Raw genomic sequence first — 27,565 nt, forward strand, 5'->3', positions numbered from 1 at the left:
AGCATCAAAGTGCTTGGCAGGCCCCGCTACTGTAGTTTTGACTTATTGTAGCCACGTGAACGCACAGTGCGCTGTGTACGAGTGAGGGCCATTCCACGGAACAGGGATCAAGCAGATCTCAGCATAAAACCCCCTTTTTGGATACTCGACGCTACTCACTTGCACCGTTCTTCCAGCAATGCCCCTGCCTGTCTCGATCTCAGCTTCGCTTTTGGGGGTGGAGGGGACTGATCCAATAGGCTCCGAGAGGGGGATCCGACGAGCACTGGAGTCTCCAGGCTTCCTCTGCTAACAACAGGCAAATGAACCTGGGTGGAGCAGGGGCGTCAGGCAGAATGACGCTGACCCGAGATGCCATGGGAGGTGGGGCTTGAGCAGCCAGCCCCCAAGGAAGGGGCTGGGTGAGTTGGGCAGCATCCCTGAGCGAGGCACATGGGCTGTTCCTGGGTAGCAGTACTGGCCGCTAGTGGAGCTGCTGCTCTCTCTCCCAAGCCTGCCAAAACAAGCTCTTCAAGTTTGGGGCTCTGCTCAAAAGAAACTGAAAGCGGGATTCCCTTGCCTGCCTCTCCGAGCTCTGCACCGGGCACGCAGCAGGGCCAGCACAGATGGATTTAATACTAGTCCTCTGGGCTTGCGTGGCCTCTGCGAGAGCAGGTAAGAGAGGGTGACCCAGCCGCCGGAGGAGGCTAGGGGCAGAGCTGCAAAGTGCATCTTTGCAAAGGAGCAGCTCGCGTCGGGGCGGGTGATTGTAAGGGCTGAGCTGTCTCCCCGTGCCAAAGCGATCGGCACCTGCATCTTGGCCAGTGGGTGCGGTGGGAGATGCGACCCGCTCTCCTGTGCCTTCGCTGCGCTGTTCATTATTTAATAGCATCGCATATAATCTGTATTATCACTGTCATCCTCCAGTCGTGAGCTAGCTAATGCTTTGGGATACATGTGTGTGACTAGCGATGTCCGGGAGTGGATGGGTTTTCATGCAATCGTATCGGGAAAATCAGCCACATGGATGCAATTAGCTGCATCTGGGAAGGGAGAGTGGAACACTTCTCTGTGCCACGTACCTTGCTGTACCAGGGCCACTAGGCAACACCCGAGCCCACGGCTCAGCTCCTCAATGCCCTGGGAAAGATTGGGTTACATGCTGCGGCGACTTGTCTAGAGAACTCGGAAACTTTGCTTTGCTTTGGAAATAGCTCGTTTCGGGCCATGATAGTCCAGCTCCAACTCCACCCAGCCTGGTGGAAAGTAGGCTTATTTCCATGCCGGCTGCATGTTTAAGGTGGCAGCAGGCTGTACTATTATCATTAGTTGCCGCTGCTGGAAACGTGCCTCCGAGGCCGTGCCTGAAATAAACATGTGGATGCAGTGATTTGTGTGTTCAGATTTTCCCCACTTAAAAGCGTTTCCATGTGTTTGAGATTAGTGAGATCCGCTCGGACAGGGCATGCACCTGCTGAGGATTTGCCCCTGCTATAGGCTGCTGAAAGCAGCCGACTCTTTTCTCCCAGGGAAAAATCATTTTGCTTAGATTTCACTTTGGGGTTAGGCTGAGGTTTTTTTCTGTGGGGTCCGCCACTGGGGGATTTCAGCCTCGCTTATTATTTGTTTTACACATGGGTGGTTCCCGTGGCTTTACAGTGGAAATAGCACTTCGGCGAATATTAAGGTTGGGATAGGAACGGCTGGCAATCTTGAAATCAGAGGTGAAATTGGCATATTAAAACTGCACTCATAAAACGCACAGTCAATCGCATAAAATATCAAGCTACCCAGGTCTTTGTGCAGTTGCAGCTGGCCAGTAGATCAACCCCCCTTATTTGTGTGGGCTTCTCACCCAGGAAAGAATCCTCACTTATTGACTTTTTAATATTCTTTATGGGGATCGTTCTTATTTCGCCAGTCTCCTCTAGGTTAGTCCTTGCTGCCTCTGTTCGCTGTAGCACTATTTAAGAACCGTTCTCTCAGGAAAGGCTTATGTGAGACAAGATTTAATAATGAAAGTTTCAGGAGTCTGCCTCTCTCGCTCCCTGCTATTTGTTCACAGAGGGGAAGGATTTGAAGTAGGGACAGGTGAAGGCTTAGGAAAGCACACTTTTGAAAAGGAAAAATATCAGGTCTCTCAGCGTTTCTCTTTGACTCAGGCAGACCACAACTGCAGGCAGAGTTTTGTGGTGTAGTCTCTCCTTTAATAATGTTGGGAGCATCCTTTACAATGTTGGCATTAAACAGTAATTTGCCAGAGTATTCTAAGATGCAGATCCATACAAGGGACTGACTAAAAAGCTTCCTTAAAAATGTGAGCTTTCTTGGACAGTCTTTCTCTTGTATGAATATAAAAAATACATTTTTATTCTGACAAGTGCAGGCTGTTTTTGAGAAGGACTTTACATAACATCTTCTGATCATTTTGAAAGCAGGCATAACAGATCACACATGAGCTTATATGTTGATATCTTTCATCAGCAAGTGTTGCTATATTGACTGCAGTGGGGGCCATTTTAATTAAAATGTGTGTTTTTAGTAGGAACAAGGTGCCTTTGTAATATAGCCTCCATGGGTATTTAGGAATGGTTAAAGACCAGGCAAATCCATAGGAACAGTCAGGTTGAGAGTTCCAAATCCCTAATTTAAATAATGAATAGAAATAATAGAATAGAAGCATGACTTTCTTGTGGAGTCTTTTGTTCCCTTTACTCTTGTGTAATGTACTATTCTAAATAGGTTCTGATTTAGAGTATGTTAGGGGGATGTTTTCTTGAAAATGTGCAAAGGATATTTTCAAGGAAACTACCTAGTAAAATTACTATATATTTTCCAAGGAAATCAATGTGTAAAATGGCAACTAACATCAGAAAGTATTACAGTATCACCCCATTATCTAAGATCACTAGAATTTGAAAGGTGTGACATAACAATGTCTAGGGAGAAAATATCTCTTGTTTTCACAGCTAATATAACACCAGTATTGCATGTTGACACTCCAAAAGGTAGTCAAGACTAATCTGAGATTAATTTATTTGGAATTGTGAAGCCATTTGGAAAGTTCTATGTGCAACAATTGCTATCCTGCTGTTAACAGTCAAAGGTAAAATACATGTTATAGAGTTCACTTCCTGCTCCCACTCAACTAGCAAATATTTGTATGAGACTGATTGTATCATGTCACTTTCTACTTAAAGTTCCCCCCCAGTGCAACCTAGGTGTGTACGTATGTAAAGTATAAAGGAATGTATAATCTCTGTTTTGTGTTTGTACAGTGCCTAGCATAATGGGGGTCCTGAACCATGATTAAGGCTCCTAGGGGGTTCTAAAATTAATAATTTATATCACATATTTTATGCTTTCTGTGTACCAATCCATTTAATTGCAGAGAGTTTCCCATGATTCCTGGACTCAAGTTTCCAAAGTGGTGATAAAGGAGCAAGTAGACAATGCAATTTGTCAGAGCTGTTAGATTGATTTAATTTTTTTCAGGGATTTCTTGGTGACACCATTCACATTATTGAGTTATAGGCTATATAACAGTTATAGGCTGTTGATCCTGTAACATACTATATATACTACTTTCACCTGTTCATTAATAAGGGCCGAGTTTTTTTTTTCTGTCCTAATCCAGACAAAACTCTCACTAAATGACTTAAGGATTTGGCCTACTGACTTCAGTAGGACTTGAGGGCAGTGAGTACCATGTAGGATCCTATCCATAGTTTGTACAACTTTAAAAGAAATAATATAAGGGCTAATAGTTCTCATTTAAAGGAGGAAATGAGATTTTCCAATTTTTTGTTATATTTAAAAGACAAAATATAAAATGCTGGATGCTAATAGAGATACATGTGATTTTCTTTGTATGAGTCTTTTACTTAAGGTCTCTGAAAAAGAGAGCGGGAGTCTCTGGGGGAACAGAGACCTGCTTATAAAATAGAAGCTATTTGTTGTTTTATTATTAAATAACCAGGGTTTTGAGCATCTGTGTGCAGTCTGAAGAGCCAGCTTAACAAAATGACTAGGTATTTAAAACAATGTATGGGCTTGCTAAAGAACTGCTATGATACTGTAATAGTTTCTTCATTGGAAAGCTTATGATAGTTGGAAGGAGGCGCAGTATAGCTGGTGGGCCAGACTCTCAGCTTTTGTGAATTGAAGTTAATGGAGCCACATTGATTTATACCAGCTGAAGCCTGCTGCTGAGTTTGGAATCAGTAGCTTTAAAAAAAAATAGTGAGGCTATTATGCTTAATGTGGTTATCTATTTTTGCTGTGTTATGGCCCAGTTCTGCTCCCATTGAAGTCAGTGGTAAAACTTCCATTGACTTTAATGGCTTCAAAATTGGAGCTTATTGGGCATGGCTTAGTGGTTCATTGTTCCAGTTTAAGACATTTTTGGACTGATCCAGCATCCAATGATAGCACTATAACGTCTCTCATTGACTTGAATCGGCTTTGGATTGGGCCCTTAGTATTTGGAACCACATATGCCAATCTTCACTGGGTCAGCTCAGCCCTTCATTCTTCCTAAGTAGATCATTTTAGTATCAGAGAGTTTATGTGGGGTTTCTTTTGGATGAGACCTTAAAGAAAACGAAAGTCCTATCTGTTTTGTGTGGACAGTAAAGCTCCCCAGATGGTTTTTTGCTTTGATATTCTTAGCCAAAATTTGTCCTCCCCTGACTGTTGGGTTTTTCTTTTTTTTGTAAGCTGCTGACCTCTACCTAGAGATGGATTCATTTCAGCTGTATGCTGTGAGGCAGTGTAGGATGCTTTGAGATGAAATGTCCTACGTAATCCAAGCTTTAGTATTACCATTTATTCTCCTTATCGCTCTCCATTTTGGCCAAAGAGAGGTAGTTTAAAAACAAAACAAAACAAACAAACCCAACAGTTTCTAGTAGTGGGTTTAGCCAGACAGAGGTAAACTTGTTCAGGATGATTTGCAGTTAGAAGAGTTGGTACAGTGTTAGGAGTGTTAGCTATCACATGATGTGGTAGTGCTGGTTTGAGGGAGATGTCAAAGTCCCTTTGCAATTCAGATATTGTAGTTTCTGAGCATCTGGCCTGGATTAAGCCAAAGAGAACCTTAAAGTCCAGTGTTGTTACAGAATTTCTAGGAAGTTTGTATCTCCTGGTTTATATTGTAAGATCAGTTTACTCAGGTTCATTCCAGTTGTCTTAATTTTCTACAGAACTGTTTAGTCTTCTATTAATATGAAAGCATTAGGGTAGCACATACTAAATAAACTTAATTTGGCAAGCCAGAAGTGTTTTTATGAAGTCATATCTTCCTGTCAATGGGCCCAATCCTTCAAGGTGCCCAGTATTCTCAATTGCCATTGTTGAAGTGAGGTTAAAAGAGATCACTTTCAAGTTTCCTTTTCAAGAGCTTTATTACTCCCATGAATTTTGTGAAATGCTGTCATCTAAATTTAGGACAAGATATCATCCCAAGGTATTTAAATATTTGAGTAAAGGAAAAGGAGAAAAAAGTGTTTTGTGGCATAACTGTAAGTAGAATTTCTGATTTATTCTTGTTCATTATATACCCTGACAGTTTTTCAGAGAGTCTTTAGAAACTCAAACAGGATACTTGCTGCCTAACAGCTCAAAGTCCTGAAAGAGAAAAAGAATGAATTGAAACATAAAACTGGAGATCACTTAATGGAAAGCCAGCTGACTGTACACTATAGGTAAAATCTTGGCCCCCTTGAAGTCAATGACATTGACTTCAGTGGAGTTAGGATTTTATTCTAGGAGTCTACTCCTTCTCCTAGAATGAAGTTAGTAGCAATACTTGTTAGGAGCAGGATTGGTTTCTACAATAGGTTCTTGCTGTATATGCCAGGCATGGATCTCGTATTACCTCAGCTACCATGCTGATGGATGGACCCTTGTAAGAACAAACCATGCTGGTTTCCTGCCATATCTCTTGTTCCTTGCTGGATAAAGGTTGCATATTTAACCACGTAAAGTGTTCTGCAAACAAGCAGCTGCCCCCGAGCCTCTGAGCCTAAATTAGTGCAGCAGTTTTGTTACCACTTGGACATGAATACCCACTGTCACATGATTTCCATACCATCACTACAGATATCACCCATTTCCATCAGGATGCTAAAGAATACCCTATTATCAGCAATTCATGGGGGGCATGTTGTCTAGTTTGGAATATATACTACATCTAACTTACAGAGAATGGTGGAAGTAAGTAACCTAATCTATTAAAGAGTAGCTGCAGCTCAACATGGAATGCTAGCATGCTTCTTCAGTTGATCATGAAAGGAGCATTCAGACTTCAGTAAGTTCTTGGTAATAGTATAGCTCAATGAATATGAGCATTGCTGGTCTGAGTGATTACTCATTTCCTCTGCCTGCTGTTTTCTTTCTGTCTTCATTTTGTTGCTTTTTATTATAATTGGATAAGTTTTGTTTAATTGTGATGGTTCTTCTGCCATGTCATACTGATGTGTTAAATGTAGTGTTTCTATTGTGTTCTAAAATCTGTGAAGATAAAAGGTGCTAGCTTAAAGGTAGTCAGTGGAGAAAAACATATTTTCTTTACATCTGGGGAGGTTACTGTCTCAAGTGATTACTGTACATAGTATCTGCACATACCCCATACTGTACTAGAAGTTCTTTGTTGTTGTTGTAATGCTTCGATTTAAAATAAAAATTGATCAAACTTTCATTTTTTTTTTAAACAGTTGCCGGATTTGGAACAGATCCCAATTTACAAATTGATATTATCACAGAACTGGATCTTGTGAATACAACTATTGGAGTTACACAAGTGTCAGGACTACATGCTAGCAAAGCATTTTTATTCCAAGGTAAATCAAACATCTTCATTTACCTAAGATGGCCTCTGTCTCCATGATTACTAAGAGATTGGATGTAAAACGTATTCCCTGTACACAGTGCTTGCATTTTACTACGGGTTCCATTGTTCCTAAGATACTGTTATTCTACTGATAGATGTTAATGGTGTTTTTACAGGGATGAAATCAGGTCATTTAGGCCCAAAATTTCAATGAAAACATCTTTTGGGTGTGTTTAAACATTCCTCTGTTTAATTTCCAGTCGAATACTCCCACTGAGTTTCCTTGCATGGGCCCAGTTGCATGCATAGATAAGAGGACAGTATTAAAGCCCTTTGTAGTGTATTGATGCACACTGATAGTAATACACCAGTCTCTGTCAACTTCAATGGAATTGCATGCATCAGAAAGGCAAGCAATATTTATCTTCACTCTCTGAGCAGAGTGACAAGCACAAAGTAAATGAATTCATGGTAAAAATAAGACTGATTTCTAAAGAAATTTAGGTTTCAGTGTTGTAAGGTGGAACTGGTAAGAGATTTAAAAGTGGGATTTTTAAGTGACCAGTGGATGAAGTCCTGGCTTCCGTGAAGTCAATGTTGCATTTTGCCATTGATGTTAGTGGGGCTAGGATTTCAGCCATTGTCGCTTAAAGCCCTAAACAGCAGAAGAAATGAGTTGCTAAAATATGTTTACATGAGCAAGTAATATGAACAGAGAGATTGTTTCACCTAGCTTAGTATAACTTTTCTATAACTTGCTTAATACTAAATGAAAGACTGTCTTCGATGGCACTGTTTTTTTTGCTTTGGTAACAATGTAGAGCAGGAGTCGGCAACCTTTCAGAAGTGGTGTGCCAAGTCTTCATTTATTCATTCTAATTTAAGGTTTCGTGTGCCGGTAATACATGTTTTTTAGAAGGTCTCTCTCTACAAGTCTATATATTATATAACTAAACTAGTGTTGTATTGTAAAATAAACAGGTTTTCAAAACGTTTAAGAAGCTTCATTAAAATGTAGATCTTACGCCGCCGGCCCGCTGCTGGTCTGGGTTCTGTTCATCTAGGTCGGAAGCAGGCTGAGTGGGGCCTGCGGCTGGGATGGGTCTGGCAGCCGGGACCTAGACTGGCAGTGGGCTGTGCGGGGCTGGCAGCCGGGACCCAGGCTGGCAGTGGGCTGAGCCACTCAGCCCACTGCCGCTCAGGGGTTTCCATCCGCCGCTCCTGCCAGCTGGGATCCCAGCTGCTAGACCCGCTGACCCGGCTGCCAGTCTGGGGTCCTGGCCCTGCCCACATACAATGGGTACCTACCTTCTCCCTGGTTCTGGCCCATTCTCTTCCTCTTTCTGCAGTGAGCTGAGGGTGGGAATGGATCGAGCACAGGGCTGGGGGTGAAAGGTCTGGCTAGGAGCTAGAATGAGGGAGGGGGCTTAGGGTTGGAGTGTGGGGGCTTTTAGCTGGCAGCTCCCATTTGGTGTGAGGGGTACAGGTGGGAATGTGAGTGGGGGGCAGTAGCTCCCATTAATGCTCAGGTGGGGATGTGCAGGGTGCATGGGATGTGTGTAGGGTGGGGCTGGAGATGTGGGAGGTGCAAGAGTCAGGGCAGAGGACTAGGCACATGTGAGAAGGGTGCAGGTGTCAGGGTAGGGAGGCTGAGTATGTGTGGGGGTGCCAGAGTCAGGGCTGGGGTCATGCAGGGGGATGAAGGAGTCAGCAGAGAGCTAGGTGGTACAGGGCTCAGAGCCGAAGGCTAGGTGACTGCCCCTCCAGAACCCCCAAGCCCCCTCACTCCTTGTCCACACTACCCCCTCCTAGGACCCCACCCCTATCTAAGCCTCCCTGCCCCTTGTCCCCTGACTGCCCGCCTAGGACCCTACCTGTCCCCGGACTGCCCCAACCCTTATCCACACCTCCGCACCCAGACAGAACCCCTTGGACTCACACGCCTATCTAACCGCTCCCCGCCCCCTGACAGGACCCCCAGAACTCTGGACCCGTACAACCCCCCCCCCCCCGCTCCCTGCCTGCCCCAACCCCTCTCCACAACCTTACCTCCTGATAGCCCCCCTGAACTCCCGACCCCCCCCCAGCTCCTTGTCCCTTGACCATCCCCTCCAGAGACCCCTCCTCCCCAGGACCCTCCTTTCTCCCTGTCCCCTAACTGCCCTGACCCCCCTATCCACCTCCTAACAGACCCCAGGACTCCCATTCCCATTCCAACCCCCCCCTGCTCCCTGACTGCCCCCTCCAGAGACCCCCGCCCCTAACCACGCCCCTGGGATCCCACCCTGCTCCCTGTCTCCTGACTGCCCCCACTCCTTATCCAGCCCCACCCCCTCCTCCGGACCCGGACCCGGACCCCTTACCCGCTGGGTTCCCGCTGATCCGGAGCCGCGCGCACAGCCCTCTGAGGGGCGGGGCTCCAGATGACCGGGGAGCGGTTTTTCCTCCCCACCGAGCCAAACGTAGCCCCGCGGGAGCTCGGAGCCCCGACCCCCAGATCGCTGCGCGCCACGGCAGGGCTCCAGGGGAAGGCGTGGGAGGGGCCGGCGGCTTGCTGCGCTCGGCCCGGCGCTTCAGCTGTGGAGCGCGGACCTTGCAGCTTGCCGCGTCGGCAAGATTTTTAATGGCACACTGGGGTCCCGGCAGGCCCCAGCGTGCCATTAGAAATTGGCTCGCGTGTCATAGGTTGCCGACCCCTGATGTAGCGGGACAAAGGGCCTGATTCTGATCTCACTTGCACCGGTTTTATTCCATGAACTTCAGTAGTTATGCATAATTTATGTTCGTGTACGTGATACAAGAATCAGATCTATAACTTAGCCTATTCTTTACCCAGCTGGTAAATATGTACAATATGAAGAGAGAGAACAGGTGTTATAGCGGAAAGATTGTTGAAGACCATATTTAAGAAATTATGCAAGGTTCACCTTCCTTTCAGGACTCAGAGTCAAATGGTTTCTGCTAATTCCTAGATGCCAGAACTATTATCAGCAACATCTAGAGTATAGACATCAAGTTAAACATCTGAAATGTTTTGCTTTGGATACTCTTCCTAAAAAGTCAATTTTTTCATTTTGTGCTGAGCACTGCTTAAGTAGTTGAGGCAAACTGTTAAAAGTGCAGTCATTTCTCAGCAGACTGCAATGTCCTAATTGGCTTAAACTATTTTAAAATTTCTCATGGTGTTTTTCGTGGAGTTAATTGAGAACACATTGACAAACTGTCACCATAGCTTTTCACAGTCTAATAGTGCCTAATGGCAAAACTAAAAAGATCTGCATGTACAGCCCAGGGCTTCTTGTAACACTTGGTATTAAAAGTAAATTTTAAGGGATAATGATTGTGACCTAATATTGCTTTAGCTCCTTTTGTCCTGGAAGATCCCCAAAACACTTTATGAACTTTACAAACTAACATAAAAACTAAACATGCTGTGAAGTTCATCCACCACTGAAATGCAGCCACCTCTGGAGTCAAATGTTCCTAGAAACTCTGAACAAAAGTTCAGAACAGCAAGTGAAAAATAAAATTCAGGGTCTTAAATTTTTTATATAAAGTACTTTATAACTGAGATTCTCCTCAAGAACAAAATTCTGCCCTTGGGTGCCTTGTAGATAACCCTCAGTACTTGAGCAATTGCCTCTTGCATTCCCCCCTACCCCCTGCTCAGAAGGTTGGCCAGGGTACAATTGCTCTAGGTGTATAGTTTGTCAGGATTGGATCTGGGACAAGACTCTTGATCCAAGGGTCCTTGGTTTTGTTACTCGTTCCTGGAGAAGGTCTGAAGGAGACCCTTTCCAGCTGCCTTTAGGCTAGGATGCAAATTCTAGATTATTCCTACCTAGTTTTTTTGAGCTTTTCCCTCATTATTTATTATTTATTGAAAGCCAACAGTGTGGTTGGGGCTTTATAAGATGCAGAAGTCAAATAAATGTTATCTTTCATTGAGTAAAGTAGCTGACCTTAGGACATTGGTTTTCAACCTTTTTTAATTTGTGGACCCCTAAACATTTTTGAATGGAGGTGTGGACCCCTTTGGAAATCTTAGACCTACTCTGTGGATCCCCAGGGGTCCACAGACCACAGGTTGAAAATCATCACCTTACTACTATGATTTGATCTTGTGCCAGATTGTTTGGTTCAGGATAACTCTGCTTGTGTCTGGTTGATTCTTTCATTTAACATAAATGTTTTTGTATTGGTTTTACTATATGGCACTCATATTTATTATTAGCTGGGTTCCTACTGTATTAAATAAATAATAATAATACTTTTCCCAGTTGAAACTTCAGGGAGAATTTGGGAAGGCAGAACATAAATTACCAGAGTTGGAAATTGGTGATACTAGACCGAAGCACTGAAAGATTGAAGTGTTGATCTTTGTGCTTATTTTATTTAACTTTTTCAATAGTTTTTCAGCATTATGGATTTACATTACAGCGCTCCAAAATGAATGCCTTATAATAATGACTGGAAAACAGCATCCAGATTTTTTAAATAGCAATATTCTGTTGGAGCATGTCACTAATCCACTGCAATTTGTCTTTCTTCTTCTGTGTCCCCCAAGAGGTGATCCTGTCTTTCAGCTGAGCTTTGCTGTGATCATTTATTGGTGCAGTTCACTCTTTAATGCCTGCTTTTCTTTGTTTCGCCTCCTTGCTGCACATTGCTCCAATACCTGGCATCTTTCTCTAAGCCTTCAAAGTGGGGGAGCACCTGCTCTCTACCGGACACTACTGCTTCTGTCTGCCTAACTGGAAAGGAGTCTGAGATAGATTCACTGGATGGTTGGATCATTGTATCAAGACAACAACTGAGCACTCTCCGCTATTTGCATATATTTTATCTGTGTGCCCAGGGAGGAATTCTGAGAGTCAGATCTCTGGACTGTAATTTAAATTATGACTAGATTGTTTTTTCTGGATTTCAAAGTCCCATTATACAGTCACTTCTGAAATTCAGCCGCATTTAAACCCCAAAATGGAAAATGAAGGGGAAGGCTTGAGAAATTGTTGCTTTAAATACAGGTTTGGCCTGTGTCGTGATGAGACTGCAACATGGTGGTGTTATGCAGAGCACCAGTTCGAAACTTTCTTGGGCCAAATTCTGCCTTTATTTATGCCGGCAAAAATTCAGAATAAGTCCACTGACTTCACTGGCCTATTAGTTACCTTGATGTCAAACCAGAGTAATTTTAAGAAGTCAGTGGAGTATTCTGACTTTACACCCATGCACCTGAGAGAAGGCTATAGCTCTGGAATTCGGATTTCAATTTAATACGGACAGAGAGACATATTGAGTCTTGGAGTGTGAGCAGTGTGATAGGCAGCATGCTCTACAGTGAGGAACTGAAGTTGGAGTCAGAAGACCTGGGTTCTACCATCTATTTCCATAACCTCATTTTATGTCAGTTGGTGAGTTAAGTAGGTTGTGGTTGAGCGAAGCATGTAAGCACATGAGTAGTCCCATTAAATGCTAGCTGTAGTGCAACATTGTGGGTCCTTCCCCCCACAACACTCACAGTGAGGAAACCATAACTTGGCCCTTTTGTATTATACCCACTGTTAGCACCACTTTTATGTAAGGTTGCCTGATGCTTCCCATTATAAGATCCTGTTTTCAGCGGCTTATAACTTTGCTAAACTTGAGCTATTCAGGCTGAAATGTACCATGTTGGGTGTCTACCTCAGGCTGAAGTTCTGTGAAAGTGACAGCCAAAACAGTTAAGCTGTTTCTGAGGAGGCAAACGAAAAATACATTGTTTGAAATGTTTTAAAAAAAAATAAACAAAAAACTATTTTTGGAAAGCTCTAGTGCGCGCCAGTGTTTTGGAGCAGGACTTTGACAGTAGCCTGGGGAGCGGCCTATGTGTCAGGGATGTGCTATTTGCCATCCTTGTAAAAATCCACCCAGATTTGTCCAAGTTTCAAGCCTTTGAAAAATCAGTTTGCACAGGCTCAGTAGAGACTTCGATGTAGCAGCTAAAATCTCTGAAGATTCCATCCTCACTGAGCATGTTTGGGTCTCTTGTGCTGACCAGACTGTGTATGTGCAAGCCCCATAAATTAACTGAGCATCCTCTATCCCCTGAAAACTCCTAACTGTGACCTGACTGCTCATTTGCTACCCTCAAAGAAGGACTGAGTAGGCACCAGTCCGAGGCTGCAGGAGTGAAGGTGGACTTACTTTCCTTAAAACAGCTGCTCTGGGATGAGGCCAGGCCTAAGGTCTGAGAGCCGGGAGGCTGTCTCTCTTATGTTCTGAATGACTCCCTTGCTGGTGCACTGGCAGGGTGGAGGAGCAAATGACTGCCTGACTTAAATACAGAGGAGACGAGCTGGGCCTGGGAGCAGCCAGGGGAAGGCTGGGAGTAGATGGGCATAAAAAGCCTGGGTGGAGGAAATGGGGGCTGGAAACTAAGTGTAGAAACTGGGACTGACTGGTCAAGAAGACTAAGGATAAGTACTGGGATGGGGGGGGGGATCTGGGAATGAGCTGGCAAGGATACTGGAACTGGGATCAGAATCCTGAGGTTTGGAGACTGAATGAGTCATTGAGGAACATGAGACTGTAATGTGGAAGAGACTGAAATGGTACAGGGAGAGGTTGGAGGGGATGGGGAAAAAGGAATCAAGTTTGGGATAATGGGCAGAAGAGTCTGTGCCCACTACAGTGTGTTTCCCTCCAGAGCCAGAAATGGAACAAAAGATCCTTGAATCTCAGGCAATACCTCTGATGTCAGCAGATATCTGTGAGTCCCACTGGCAAAGTGTCCCATCCTCCTGGTCCCCATAGAGAATGACATGCTGCTACCAGTTGCTCCATTAGCTCAAGTGTCAGAGGTCTGTGCTGTAGCTCTGAAGGGTCGAGCTCTGCCAATTATCCATGTGGGTGTCTTTATGAGACCACATCATGGAATTTCTATTTTTTCAATTTGCTTTTTAAAAACCTGGGATATTCAGTTTAAAAAATGATGTTGAAAGAACACGATTAAGCTTGCAAAATCAAGCTCTTAAAAGTTAGGAAATGTCAGAATTCAAGTTGCTTGCGTAATGTTAGTTCAGCTGCTTTGTGCATATGCTTTGTGTTGCAGTCTTTAAATACATTATCCCATAATTGTTGTCTGCCCTATTCCATGGCTGAATCTGGGTAGTGAAGAAGGCCATTTGTGGGACTCCTGCTCCATTTGCTGCAGAAGTTGAAAGGCGTGTGCATGGATGAGGCAGGAAAAGAGAGGATATTTTCCTGGGTGTCATCCTGGAGTCTATCCTTGACTATGCGACAGATTTCCTCTATGATGCTGGGCAAGTCACTCAAGCCAAACTTTTCACATGTGGTCACTAATGGCATGTTCCTCATTGTCTGGGTGCCCAACATGATACTCTAAAGTCTGGTTTACAGAAGTGCTGAGTAGTCACAGCTGCAACTGAAGTGAATGAGAGCTGTGCTTTTAACATAGCATTATATAGCATGTATTTATAAGTATTCTGAAAAATCAGATCCTGGACATCTCATGTTGGGCACCCAAAATTAGTAGATACTCCTAACCTTAATCTCTCTGTGTCTCAGTTTCCCCATCTATAAAATGGGGATAATACCACCCCTCATCTCACACAGGTGTTATGAAAATCAATTCATTAATATTTATAAAGCACTGTAGTGATAAGCATCATAGCAAAGTCCATGGGGAAAGTAATAATTCTGTCTTCAGAGCAGAGTGTGAATAGTGTGCTGTATATAAGACATGGGGGAGAAAACAAAATATTGAATCCTTGCTCATTAAGTTAGTACCATCCATTTTGTGCTCTGAATGAATCAGGGGTCCTGTGGAGAAATGTGATCATGTAATTAAAGTCTGTATCATAATGCATATGTAGAAGGGGGCTGAATTAAGATTGCATGGACAATTTTAATTCTTCTCATCCCAAAGCATCATTAGAGACATGAGGAGCCAAACAGCAGCATCTTTTGTTCCTGTTCATGATTCATTTCTCCATTAAGCTCAGCCTGGTTATGCCCCTGCATATGATGTCCCACAATATAGTTGATGGTCAGTCTCTAGGTTTGAACGATCTTTGTTACATTGCATTCTTTTCTTTGGCATTTTATCATTTGTCTTCTGCAGTGTCTCCATCACTGTAATCTCTTTGATTGCAGCCAGTCCGGTACTCTTTCGCATCCTACTCTCCTTCTCTATTTCATTTGTCTTAAAATCATTCCACTTTACCCATGCCATCTAAGAACTCTCCTCTCTACTGCCTCCAGCTTTCTGATGTCGGTTTCATTTAATGGAGCTGCTTCCAGACCATAATACTGTTAGTAAACTGGTTTGATACATTTTCATTTTTATGGATAACAGCTAAACTCTGTGAGTTGGAGTGTTAAAACTTTAATGCTGGCATTTCTTAACTTCTGAGTGCTTGACTTAGCAATCTTAATTTTTTTTTTGGTGGTGTGTGTGTGTATATATGTGTGTGTATATATATATATATAAAGCAATGTTTCTCTGCAAACCTCTAGCAATCTTCAGGAGAGAGAACAGATCTGGATTCAGCTTACAAAGAGCTAGGAGGGGATAGTGAGATGAATCATCTTCATATGGAACAATTAAAGATTGCTTGAGACATAATTACTGAATAGCATCCCAAGGCTGTGGAGATAGATAAACTACTGTTAACCTTTTAACTACCCAAAAATGATGCCATGCTGAATAACCACACAAACTTTACGTATCCCCCCATGGCCTGAAAACCATTGTATGCTCTTGGGAATGGTCAGCGTTTGAATTGTGCCAAGTTCTGTGAGAGATGAGCCCAGCCACGCTTATAAGGGCAGCTTATAAGAAGCTCTGTAGTTCGAGAAAGAGCCCCTTTATCTCTCTTGATGATAGGTCAGTGAGAATACTAACCACACATCTGTCTCCTCAGTTCTGGTAGCTAAATTGTAGCACCAGGGGATTAACATGTCTCATTCTCACTGACCAGTGCAGCTCCCCTGGCTGGCGTGGGAAGTGTCTGGGGAGCCTATTGAGATGGTGTCCACTGTGTAGAGCTGGGCTCCAGGGCAGAGTTCCCTGTGCACCACTCTGTATTTGGAGGCAGGTTGCAGGATTGGTGGGACAATGCGGATTAAGGTTGTGTAGGGGCTCAAGCAGAATGGACGCCACTAAAACCTTGGAAGATGTTCCCAGCATACACTTTGGCTACTTAGGCTGTGTGCTGGGCTAAGGTTTTGTCTCACTGGAATGGATGGCTCTGGAATGGATGGCTCTGGGTAGGGCTATGTGACATTGTGAAAGTGAGATAATTTACAGTTTTTCCAGGTCTTTAAACAATGCAATTTCTGGCTTTTAGTGACATTTTGTGGTAACAACCAAGCCAATTTTTTTTTTTATTTTTTTTTTAAAGAAATATTTTTATGGCAGCCAAATACTCCTTTTTCCCACTGGTAAAGCTGACTGGCTGGAAGCTAAGGCCTAGACCTCTTGTAGACTTTCATGTGGAGAATGGGTGGGGAGGGAGCTTGTCAATGGTTATGAAATTTCAGTTTCCAAATTAAAAACTCAGCCCAGTAATTTTAGCAACACAAAATGAAAATGATCAGTTTTTACCCTGGAGAAATGTGCAGGAGAGGTGAAAATATTGCTGTGCTGCCTCCTCCTGTTATCTAAATTATTTTGGGTTTCCCAACATGTCAGTACTGAATAGGAGAGAACTCTGATCATGCATTGCCACTGCCCTTGCCAGTTATTTTTGCTTTCCTATGGGACAATAATTGTGTTGCTTGTCTGTCTGCATTGATACCGACATACACATGGGGAAGAGGAGACTTTCTACAGCTAGCACTTCTCTGATTGCTAAAAGCCATTAACTTTCTGGCAATTTGTTGACAAAAGACCTTTATTAAAGATAAGCAGAGTGAAAAAAGGGATGTTTATTCTCCACTTGATACAGAGTGGGACACAAGAGGTTAACTCCTCATATTGCTAATGGGAGTTACAAGTTCCAAACCCTAATATATCAGTAGTAGCACGAACACCCATATCTTTAAGGAAAAAGTGTTCAATTTAGATAAAAGTAATAGTAATGATTTTCAGGGTTCCTTGGAGCTCCATCAAAATGAAGCAGAATGTGTTGTGCCTTTGTCTTAAAGGAATGCTGTCAAGCTAATAATCACATGGCCAAATTCCATTTTTCGTACTCAAGTTGAGTAATACTTCATGAATAATCCCATTGGAGTTAATGGGGTTACTCACAGAATAACGTGCTACTTAACTGGAGTAAAGGTATCAGGATGTGGCCCATAATAATCATTATAATATTATCAGCTAATAATCATATCTTCTTTTATTCAAACTCAAAATATTAAAAACCTAATTTACAGTAACTCCTCACTTAACATCCTAGTTACGTTCTTGAAAAATGCAACTTTCAGTGAACCCAATTTCCCCATAAGAATTATTGTAAATGGATGGGGTTAGGTTCCAGGGAATTTTTTTTTCCAGACAAAAGACATTATATACATATACAGTATAAGTTTTAAAAATAATTTAAAATAATTTAATACTGTACTCACCGATGATGTTGAAGCTTGGTTGAGGCAGAGGCGTAGCGGGGTCAGGGCACGAGGGCTTGCCCTGCTCCGCCCACCTGCCGCTTCTGACGGGGACTGGGGTCTGGGGGTGGGGGCTTGCTCGCTCCCCATCAGGAACATTGGGCGAGCAGAACGGTGCAAGCCCCCACATCCCCACCCTGCTCCCTGTCAGGAACATTTTGCAGGACTTTAAAGGAGTATGTTCTCTAATAGGGCTGTGACCTAATAGTGAAACAACATTAACTGGGAGGACGTTAAGTGAGGAGTTACTTGTACTTCTCTCTGTTTATGCTGTTTGCTCTTCGCTTGCTGAAGTTCATCCCCGTACAGAGGGGCAGGCATATATGCTGCTGAAGTTCTATGTATGTTTAAATGGGTTGTAACTGGGACTTTAGAGACTCATCAACCTTGGGCTTGCCCTCTGCATAGGGGTGAACATTGCCCAATGAATAACACTTACTTGGGCAAATAGTTCTAATGGGCCTGTTTCTTACTTTTACACCTATGTATCTCCATTGGCAAAACTTGCTTTACACCAATGTAAGTCCAAACAGAATTGGACCCATTACTGTTGAGTAAGTAAGGGGTTGTTTACATGGGGAATTGTTCCAGAATAGCTATTCCTGATTAATTCCATATTTGGGGGGATCTTATTTCAGAGTAAGAGAACTTTGAGTGACTACACATGGAGTTCATCTAGAGTAGTTAATCTGCTTTAAATTCCCACTCTGTTTTATTCCAAGTTAATTTTCATGTGTAGGTGAACCCTTAGTATTACGAAGCATGAGAGAGGCTTGAAGAGTCAGGCTCTCTGCCTGGGCAATGAGGTGGTTGATTTTACTTTTGTTCTTGTGCACTAGCCCCCCAACAAACAATGTTGTATTTGAGCCCAAACGCTGAAGGGGACTGTTAACAGTCAAAAATTCATTTTAATGGAAATTTATTTAAATCAAGTTGATGGAAACAGTTCTTCTCACCTCACCTCGTTTTGTTTAATCACTTCCAAAAGAAGAGCGATATCGTAGACAAAAGCTAAGTTGACAGTGTTTCTTTAAAACAATTATATAGATAAAAATAGTTAAAAACCATTATGCATCTTTAACAGATTATGCTATAATCAAAGCATAATATGGTAACTAGACATGGGTACTTTCCTGAGGGAAAGGGGGAGTCTTCTATCTTGAAGTACCCGCAGGGAATAGATTTCAGAGTAACAGCTGTATCAGTCTGTATCCACAAAAAGAACAGGAATACTTGTGGCACCTTAGAGACTAACAAATTTATTTCAGCATGAGCTTTCATGAGCTACAGCTCACTTCTTCGGATGCATAGAATGGAACACACAGACAGGCGATATTTATACATACAGAGAACATGAAAAGGTGGAAGTATGCATACCAACAGGAAGAGTCTAATCAATTGAGATGAGCTATCATCAGCAGGAGAAAAAAAGAACTTTTGAAGTGATAATTAAGATGACCCATAGAAGGTGTGAGGAGAACTTAACATAGGGAAGTAGATTCAATTAGTGTAATGACCCAACCATTCCCAGTCTCTGTTTAGGCCTGAGTTAATTGTATCTAATTTGCATATTAATTCAAGTTCAGCAGTCTCTCTTTGGAGTCTGTTTTTTGAAGTTTTTTTGTTGTAAAATTGCCACCTTCAAGTCTGTCACTGAGGGGTTAAAGAGGTTGAAGTGTTCTCCCACTGTTTTTTGAATGTTATGATTCCTGATATCAGATTTGTGTCCATTTATTCTTTTGCTTAGAGACTGTCCGGTTTGGCCAATGTACATGGCAGAGGGGCATTGCTGGCACATGATGGCATATATCAAGTTGGTAGATGTGCAGGTGAACGAGCCCCTGATGTGATTAGGTCCTATGATGGTGTCACTCGAATAGCTATGTGGACAGAGCTGGCATCCGGCTTTGTTGCAAGGATAGGTTCTTGGGTTAGTGTTTATGTTGTATGGTGTGCGGTTGCTGGTGAGTATTTGCTTCACGTTGGGAGGCTGTCTATAAGTGAGGACTGGCCTGTCTCCCAAGATCTCTGAGAGTGAGGGATCATCTTTAAGGATAGATTGTAGATCTCTGATGATGCACTGGAGAGGCAGTCTCTACGCAAAAGAATAAATGGACACAAATCTGACATCAGGAATCATAACATTCAAAAACCAGTGAGAGAACACTTCAACCTCTCTAACCACTCAGTGACAGACTTGAAGGTGGCAATTTTGCAACAAAAAAACTTCAAAAACAGGCTCCAAAGAGAGACTGCTGAACTTGAATTAATATGCAAATTAGATACAATTAACTCAGGCCTAAACAGAGACTGGGAATGGTTGGGTCATTACACTAATTGAATCTTAATATGTTAAGTTCTCCTCACGCCTTCTATGGGTCATCTTAATTATTACTTCAAAAGTTTTTTTTCTCCTGCTGATGATAGCTCATCTCAATTGATTAGACCCTTCCTGTTGGTATGCATACTTCCACCTTTTCATGTTCTCTGTATGTATAAATATCTCCTGTCTGTGTGTTCCATTCTATGCATTCGAAGAAGTGAGCTGTAGCTCGCAAAAGCTCATGCTGAAAGAAATCCGCAGGGAATAAAAATTAGATGCTACTTTTGTGGCCTCAACATACTACATATTTACTAAAAATTCAGATTAGTCTTGCCACCTGATGCAATAGATTGTTCACTATGTGAGGGAGGGAAAAGAACTTTTTTATTTTTCATTTCTGACACACCTAATGTTAGGTGATCATGTCATGGCTTATGGCATGATGCAACATTGTGTAACAGGACGCAAAGGCAAGGCAATGTGAGAAAATGTAGTGTCTCAGAAATCACAAAAACATAGAATTATTAGGCACCTGCTAAGTTAGTTCTGTAATTCCCAGAAGTATCTGAGGGAGTTCCACATCACTATGTACTGAAGCAACCAAAACTGTAGTTGAGCATCTGCTTTTTGGCTTTCCAAAAGGTGCTGTTATTTTTTTCCTGCATTTCTTTTATAGTTACAGTTGAGTATCCCGTTGATCCTTTGAGCTATAAAAAAGAAAAAGATAACCTAGGATCATAGACTAGTATGTCTGTAAGTACTATCAAGTCCCTCCCTCTCTGCATTTACAGGAAACTGCTCTTTGAAGCTAGGAATTTTCCTATTGACTTCAATGGGAGCGGGCCCTTGGTCCTAGTATAGACAAGTTTTGATGTTCCTACTGTTACATTTTTTAAGCTTAGTTCTTGTGATTTTCAGATCTTGAATTTCTTGAATACCCACACTCTGAGTGAAATCAAAGGGAGCTTTGGATGTGCAAAGAATGCAGGATTGGATCTCACTTGTCAAATAATCATTGTCCAGTCACGAACAACTGAAACACAGAAATGCCTTTCTCCCCTTTGTTTTATCATACAAATGTAATCATGTGTACTCTGAAATCACAGCTCTTGGGGAGGGGAGAGGGGGAATAAACAAGCAAGCAAAGATTTGTGGGAAGATTAATTTTCTGTGTGTCATGATTTTTCTTGTTCTGTGAAGATCTACACAGGTGCTCATTATGCTGCTTGGAAAATGAAGCAGCAAAACCTTAAAATGTGACACTTCTAGAATTATTTGATAAATGCCCATGATTTGCAAACCTGATATACTTTACTTTATCTGGAGTGTTGCTTTCCAGGAGAGTACGGGGCCAGTCCTGGAGGCAGGACTTTGGGAAGGTGTTAGTTACAGTGGTCTTCATGATAAGTAGTGAGGAGGGAAGGAGGAAGGAAATAGTTAAAGATTACCTTTGCGTAATTAATTATGAAGCCAGTATGAAATTAACATTTGTTTTGTACTGCCACATATTTAGAAGTCGTGCTCCTCTATGTGTTACCCGTTTGTTCTTTGTTAGTGGCAGTGCATGTAATGTTTGTGATATGTTGTGAGTACTTGCTTTCGGATGGGATATTCTCTCTTTCTAATTTTATACCATCTAATTGTTTTGAGATGTACTTTGTTTTTTGTTTTTTTTTAAGTAAACATTAGTGCTGGTGTTATTGCTAAAGGCAAGAAATGCAAAAAGGAGGACACATGGCAGTTCTATTTAAATAAAAGTCTATTTTCAGAAACAAAGGCTTATAGAGCAAAAGGGAGCTCTCAGTACCCTGAGCACGTTTGCTGTTATGGATGAACCCACAGCTACGGATGCTATCAAACTTGTCATATTTTATTCATGAGTTGTGGTGTGCTTGGATGAAATAAGAAAAGCAATGCTCCAAATCATAATTATGGTGTAAAAAGATGAAACCGTTATTATTGTGACATTTAAAAAAAATTCTTAAATCTCTCAAATAATTCATATAACAGCTACAGGGAATGACTAAGTGTGTTGGCTGTGTTTGATTCATTTTGTTTCTTTGCAGAACGTAGTACAAAGATACATCCTGAAAGAATCTATAAATGTGTGTGAGAGTATACCCACTCACCTAATACACATGCTTTTTAAATTCTTCCAGGATGTCTCTTTTAACAGTGTTCCACAAAGATGCACAGATGTATTGAATACAAAAATAATTGTAAAGAGGCTGACAGCAGAAATTACACATCAATAGAAAAGGGCTTTGACAAATTATGTTCCAAGCTATTATAATACAGTTACTAAATAAAACAAAACAATCCAGGATTTAATTTGCTTAAGTAGTAATGTGTTGTGAATTTTCTTATATAAAGAAATCATAGGAGGAGAATTGTTATGAAACATGTTCTATAGATAATTTGCTACACATTCTTTGCATATTTCATAAAGACCTTTTTGGATTTTCCTTAAGATGAACTAAAATGCTTTTAAAAAAGTAATTTAAGACTCAAATCATTAAGGTCCTGATCCACCAAAGCACATATTTAACTTCAAACATATGAATCATCCAATTTGATTTCAGTGGGACTACTTATGTGGTTAAGAGCTTTGTTGGATCAGGGCCTAATAAAACACTTGTGTAGACTTCACATTTTAAAATAAATACATTTATTTAAAAAAAAAAGTGAGGTTTTTGTTTTCCAGGGGCTGAGTTCAGGGATCTTCTTCTGCTGGAAGAGTTGAGTTCACTGAGGTTCAGATTTGTGCAAATGCAAGGGTCTGACTCAGCGGATCCAGTTACAGAATTGAGCTTTACTACTTTGAGATCACACTGTGTATTCATGGACACCACCTGTAATCTTCTTGACTTCAGTAGAATTACATGGGGGCATAAATCAGTAATGAATGCGGACCATACAGTGCAATGACATGGTTTCCTTAAGCAGGTTGGACCAAATTCAGCCCTGTTGTAATTCTATGGAATGAATTCCTTGGAGCAAGGGCTGTTTTTGTGCTTGGCACTGTACAGACATGAAACAGAATGTGGCCTTGGTCCATGAACAGGGTAACTAAGCTCTACAGCAATATAAATAATAATAATTTAACTTAAGGGTCTGAGCCAAAGCCTATTGATTTTGATGGCTTTCATTCAACCCTTTGTCATCAACTGCATCAGGAGACAAACAGAGCTTTGAACGTAGGGAGGTAAGTAAAAACTACTATTTTTCAAGAAACATATTTTGTTTTCAAATACCTTTGTTTGTAATTAATAATAATATACACCTCTACCTCGATATAACGCTACCCAATATAACACAAATTCGGATATAACATGGTAAAGCAGTGCTCTCCCGGGGGGGGCTGCGCACTCCGGTGGATCAAAACAAGTTCGATATAATGCGATTTCACCTATAACGTGGTAAGATTTTTTTGGCTCCCGAGGACAGCGTTATATCGAGGCAGAGGTGTAGTGCTTTCTATCTGAGCAGTTCAAAGTGCTTTACAATCATGAATGAATTTGCCTCTCATTTCATGTCTGTTATGCATATTAAGCAGCATTAAATATTGTAATCTCCCTTTTTACAGATGGAGAAACTGAGTCATAGAAAGATTACAATTTACCCAAGATTCTAAGTAGGCATATGGCAGAGGCAGGGGTAGAATGCTGGTATCTTGACTCAAAGATTCAGGAGTTGGCTGTCCTGTCAATATACCAAATTCTGCATTCCTTGTGGTCCCACTGATGATTTACAAAGGAGCTTAAGTGAATTAGTCCTCTTGATTGCTATTCAATTTCAGTGGGAATTGGGTGCCCTGGATTCCTTTGAAAAGCCCAGGCAGTGTGACTACTTACCTGAGGAAGGCAAGCAGGATTTCTCCTGTGGTGTTCATGTTGAATTTTAGAACCTTAAAGCACCACAGAAACACTAAATATTACCATTAATTTAGGAGATGTCATCCTGTTGGTAACATCCATTGTACAGGGCAATATTTATAGTCTTTCCTCGTAATATAGAGCTGTTCATCCTAATGGGATTACTTTTTGGTGTCTTAAAATATTCTCTGTTGTTTCTTTGCCTATACCTGCTAGCAAATGCTCTTAAAATAAGCTGATATTTTAAAACACAATTCCTGTGTTTCTTACCCATGCGTGGTCAGCCAGCAAATTATGAAGTCATAATGTCATCCCTACTGGAAAATGTTCTTTAAAGGGATGAGGACAAATGTGAGGTTGGCCTTGGCAAAAAGCCAGAATAGTAACAGATAGAATTTTCAGTGGCTCATTGTTTAGTGGGGGAGGGATAGCTCAGTGCTTTGTGCATAATGCTGCTAAATCCAGGATTGTGAGTTCAGTCCTTGAGGGGGCCATTTAGGAATCTGGGGCAAAAATCTGTCTGGGGATTGGTCCTGCTTTGAGCAGGGGATTGGACTAGATTACCTCCTGAGGTCTCCTGCAACCCTGATATTGTGTGATTCTAGTGTGACATTAATGTTTATCATATTCTAAATTAGATCCCAAACAGACAAGTGTTTCAGTGAAACATATAATAAGTCTGTAATAAACCCTAGAATCACTGCCTCTTCCCAGTGTTGCATACATTGCCACTGGCTCTGGTGACAGTTTTTCTAGCAACTGTGTTGCCAGGGCACTGTCTGGTTTCCATAATGCTCTTTAAATACTCATGTGCAAAGTTGGAAAACAATAATTGCAACATTTAGCTTTTGCAGCAATAACACTACTGTACCTTGTGGGCAATACAGATAAACAGTGGGAAAGACCTTATAATCGGTGAGTCCTGAACTAATTAGCTAACAAGGCATGTAATTCGATTAACTCGTGATTTAAGAGCAGACGATGAGCTTTTAGCGGTACTGTGACTTCTCAAGCATTTTCACTGGCTAAGGAGTAGGTGTTTAGTTTAAGAGATCAAATGGTTGCATGTGTTCTAAATAGTTTTGATTTCTGTGCTAGTATTTTTGGGGAAAAGAAACAAAACCAAACCTTGCCTCAAAAGACAAGCCCAATAGCCACCTAAAATCTCTGAAACACAGAAGAGTCAGATGCATAAATAACAGGTGGTAAATAAAGCTGACCTACGTGAGGACAATACCAGTGAGCCACACATTAGTTAATTGCTTGTGGTTGATCTGGAACACTATTATTCCTTCTTGATTCCTCTACCTCTGCTGCTTTTCTGGCCAAATAAATGGTTCGAAAACCATATCATTTTGCAATATAACATACTATCCAGGTCCTCTAGTTGATGGAATGTATGTATTCTTTTGCTGCTGAAGTGCCGTTGTTATTGTTGTTTGTTGTTATATTAGTTCATGTGAGGAGAAAGAAATAGAGGGCTTCAAATCTCTAGAGCCCTCAATGTACCTACACAAGTGCCAGCACCTGCAATGCAGACTTCTCCATAGCATTCTGCTAGTGTGTCTCAAATGTGTCCCACAGGGACCTTTCATTGGTGGGGGCTGAAAGAGGTGGGCATTTTTTTTTCCTTACTTCGTATTCATATCCAAGTCTCATATGAGTAAATACTGCTCTGTTTGTCTCAGTGTGCCAAATTTATGTAGTTTAGTTTTGAAATATTGCTGAGGCAACCAAAGGCATTTCTCGTAGACTCTCTGACAGTTACTTAATTAATATGATTTTGCTCATTCTTGCTGGTGCTCAAGTTAGACCAATTTCCCAGAGGTGAAAAGTCAGACATTAATCCACGAAACTAACTAAATTATTGGTTGGGGAGAGACTATGGTTTCAAAAGTGGTCTCTTTCAGATATTTTAGTGGCTAAAAATCTTGATTTCTCAGAGTTTTGAATTTAAAATAGCTTCCCTTAAAAGAACATGGCTTTTTATTTCAAATACTAAGTTCATATTGTTAACAGATACCTAGTCATAAACTTGTTTACAAAATGTATGCACATCAGAATGACAGGAACACATGAATGTTTAAATCTGGTAAGATAAATTGTCAGGGTAATTTTGCATCATGCAGAAGGAAAGTTTATTTAGAAATAGACTGTTTTCCACCTTCTTTTCTTGAACTGCCTTTGTTGTATAGCCATGGGAACTTACCTTTGAAACATTAGCTGCTCACCCTGGTAATTGCTCCATCCGCTAATTTAATGAAAACCAATTAAACCGAAACAATAATTAAAATGAGACATCATCTCTGTAGGAGGTTTGCATATTAAAATTAGTGAGCATTTCACTACAGGCAGATCTTATTCTTGAGAAACAGTGTAAAACGTGCTTTATATGTAAAAAGTGCTTTATAATAAAAATGAATTAGAAAGCTGTGCTGTTGAACATGATGCCTTACTGTTTATTGAATCTGAGCAGAGCTGGCAACACAGATGCCAATAAAGCATTTAAAAAGGCTTTTCTCACTAGTGAGACCTCCCCCTTAGCTTAGAAGAAGGGCATGCGTGTGGCAAGACATATATTACATCCCGGTCAGGCCTCTTTACTAATGTGGTTTTATAAGAGTTTTTGTTCTCTCCTATGAGTAGACTGGGAATCTGCTTTAAGTGGTTGCTTGCATACTGTGATGTATGTGCCTGCTGTACTGGTGTAGACGATGTTGGCAAGCAAGCCGTGATGGGTACCCCAGGTGATGAGTGCCCTAATGGAGACTAATGTGCTGCTTACTGCTCATGTTTTGTGCTGCATAGCATGAGCTGCTTTGTGCTGACTCAGAGCTGTATGGGGATAGTAACCTGAGTGCCCTAGGGAATCAGGATGGTCATATATATCTGTTCACCTCAGCTCTGGCTGGCGCACATTGCAGATTCCCTCCAGCTCATATTTAAGATAGAAACTTCCACCCATTGTTTCACTAACACTACAAACACACACACACCGGCCTGGAGACAGAATCAATCTTTCCGTGGGATGGGGCTCTCCCCCATTGACTACTCCAAGCCAACTTGGTTTTGCCCATATTTGGCAGGAAAGGATATCTCCCTGAGGCTTTTCTCCTTTTGGCAGCAAAATGAACCATCACTGGTGACAATCCTGTGCTTGGTGTTTTTGTCCTTTTGCAGCTCTTTGAGAGTATTGCCTTTTCTAAGGAGCTTTTTTGTAATGGAAAGGAAGGATGATGTTCCTCTAAAACATCACTATTTCCACCTTTGCTACTTGCATTAAAAGTCTTGTGTTGGGCTGAGCTGGATTTTGCTTTTGGATCCCTTAGAAAGGGTTTGATGAGTCACATCATCTTCTCCTGAGAGGTACAAGGGCCCCTGAGACGTGGCTGTCCCGGTGTGACGATGCCGTTCTGGCAGGACCCAACTGAGAGTGCCAATTCAGGACCAATTGCTCAAACAGGGCAGTCACAGCCCAAGGCTGGGGTTTTTCCACCTCTAAGGCAAACCAAACCAGCCAGACAAAATGACATTGGTTTTACCCCACTGGCTAATCACAAGTCACACAAGCAATTTCCTAGACACTCCAGTCTCCCAGTATCACCACCAGAGCCACCCATCCTGGGGATGAATGGTTATGAAAACCAACACCCCAGTAAAAGAAAAAGGTTCTCTCGATCCCAAAGGACCAAGCCCCAGACCCAGGTCAATATACACACCAGATCTTACCCACAAATCATGCTATTGCCAATCCTTTAGAATCTAAAATCTAAACATTTATTCATAAAGGGAAAAAGATAGAGATGAGAGCCAGAATTGGTTAAATGGAATCAATTACATACAGTAATGGCAAAGTTCTTAGTTTAGGCTTGTAGCAATGATGGAGTAAACTGCAGGTTCAAATCAAGTCTCTGGAGAACATCCCCCACTGGGATGGATCAT

At 41.7% G+C, this 27,565-nt stretch overlaps 1 protein-coding gene across 2 annotated transcripts in view; it reads left to right on the plus strand.

Annotated features, from left to right (window-relative positions):
• Positions 1-397: 397 nt before the first annotated feature.
• Positions 398-27,565, plus strand: part of NELL1 (neural EGFL like 1) — a 454,792-nt gene continuing 427,624 nt past the window's right edge. For both annotated transcript variants that reach the window (XM_030560164.1, XM_030560165.1), the window contains exons 1-2: positions 398-654; positions 6,696-6,821. In XM_030560164.1, coding sequence (XP_030416024.1) covers positions 606-654; positions 6,696-6,821 — 175 coding nt within the window. In that variant the 5' untranslated portion in view covers positions 398-605. The remainder of the gene's footprint in view (positions 655-6,695; positions 6,822-27,565) is intronic.

The sequence above is a fragment of the Gopherus evgoodei genome, chromosome 4 (assembly GCF_007399415.2).
Source record: "Gopherus evgoodei ecotype Sinaloan lineage chromosome 4, rGopEvg1_v1.p, whole genome shotgun sequence".
NCBI classification, from domain to species: domain Eukaryota; kingdom Metazoa; phylum Chordata; order Testudines; family Testudinidae; genus Gopherus; species Gopherus evgoodei.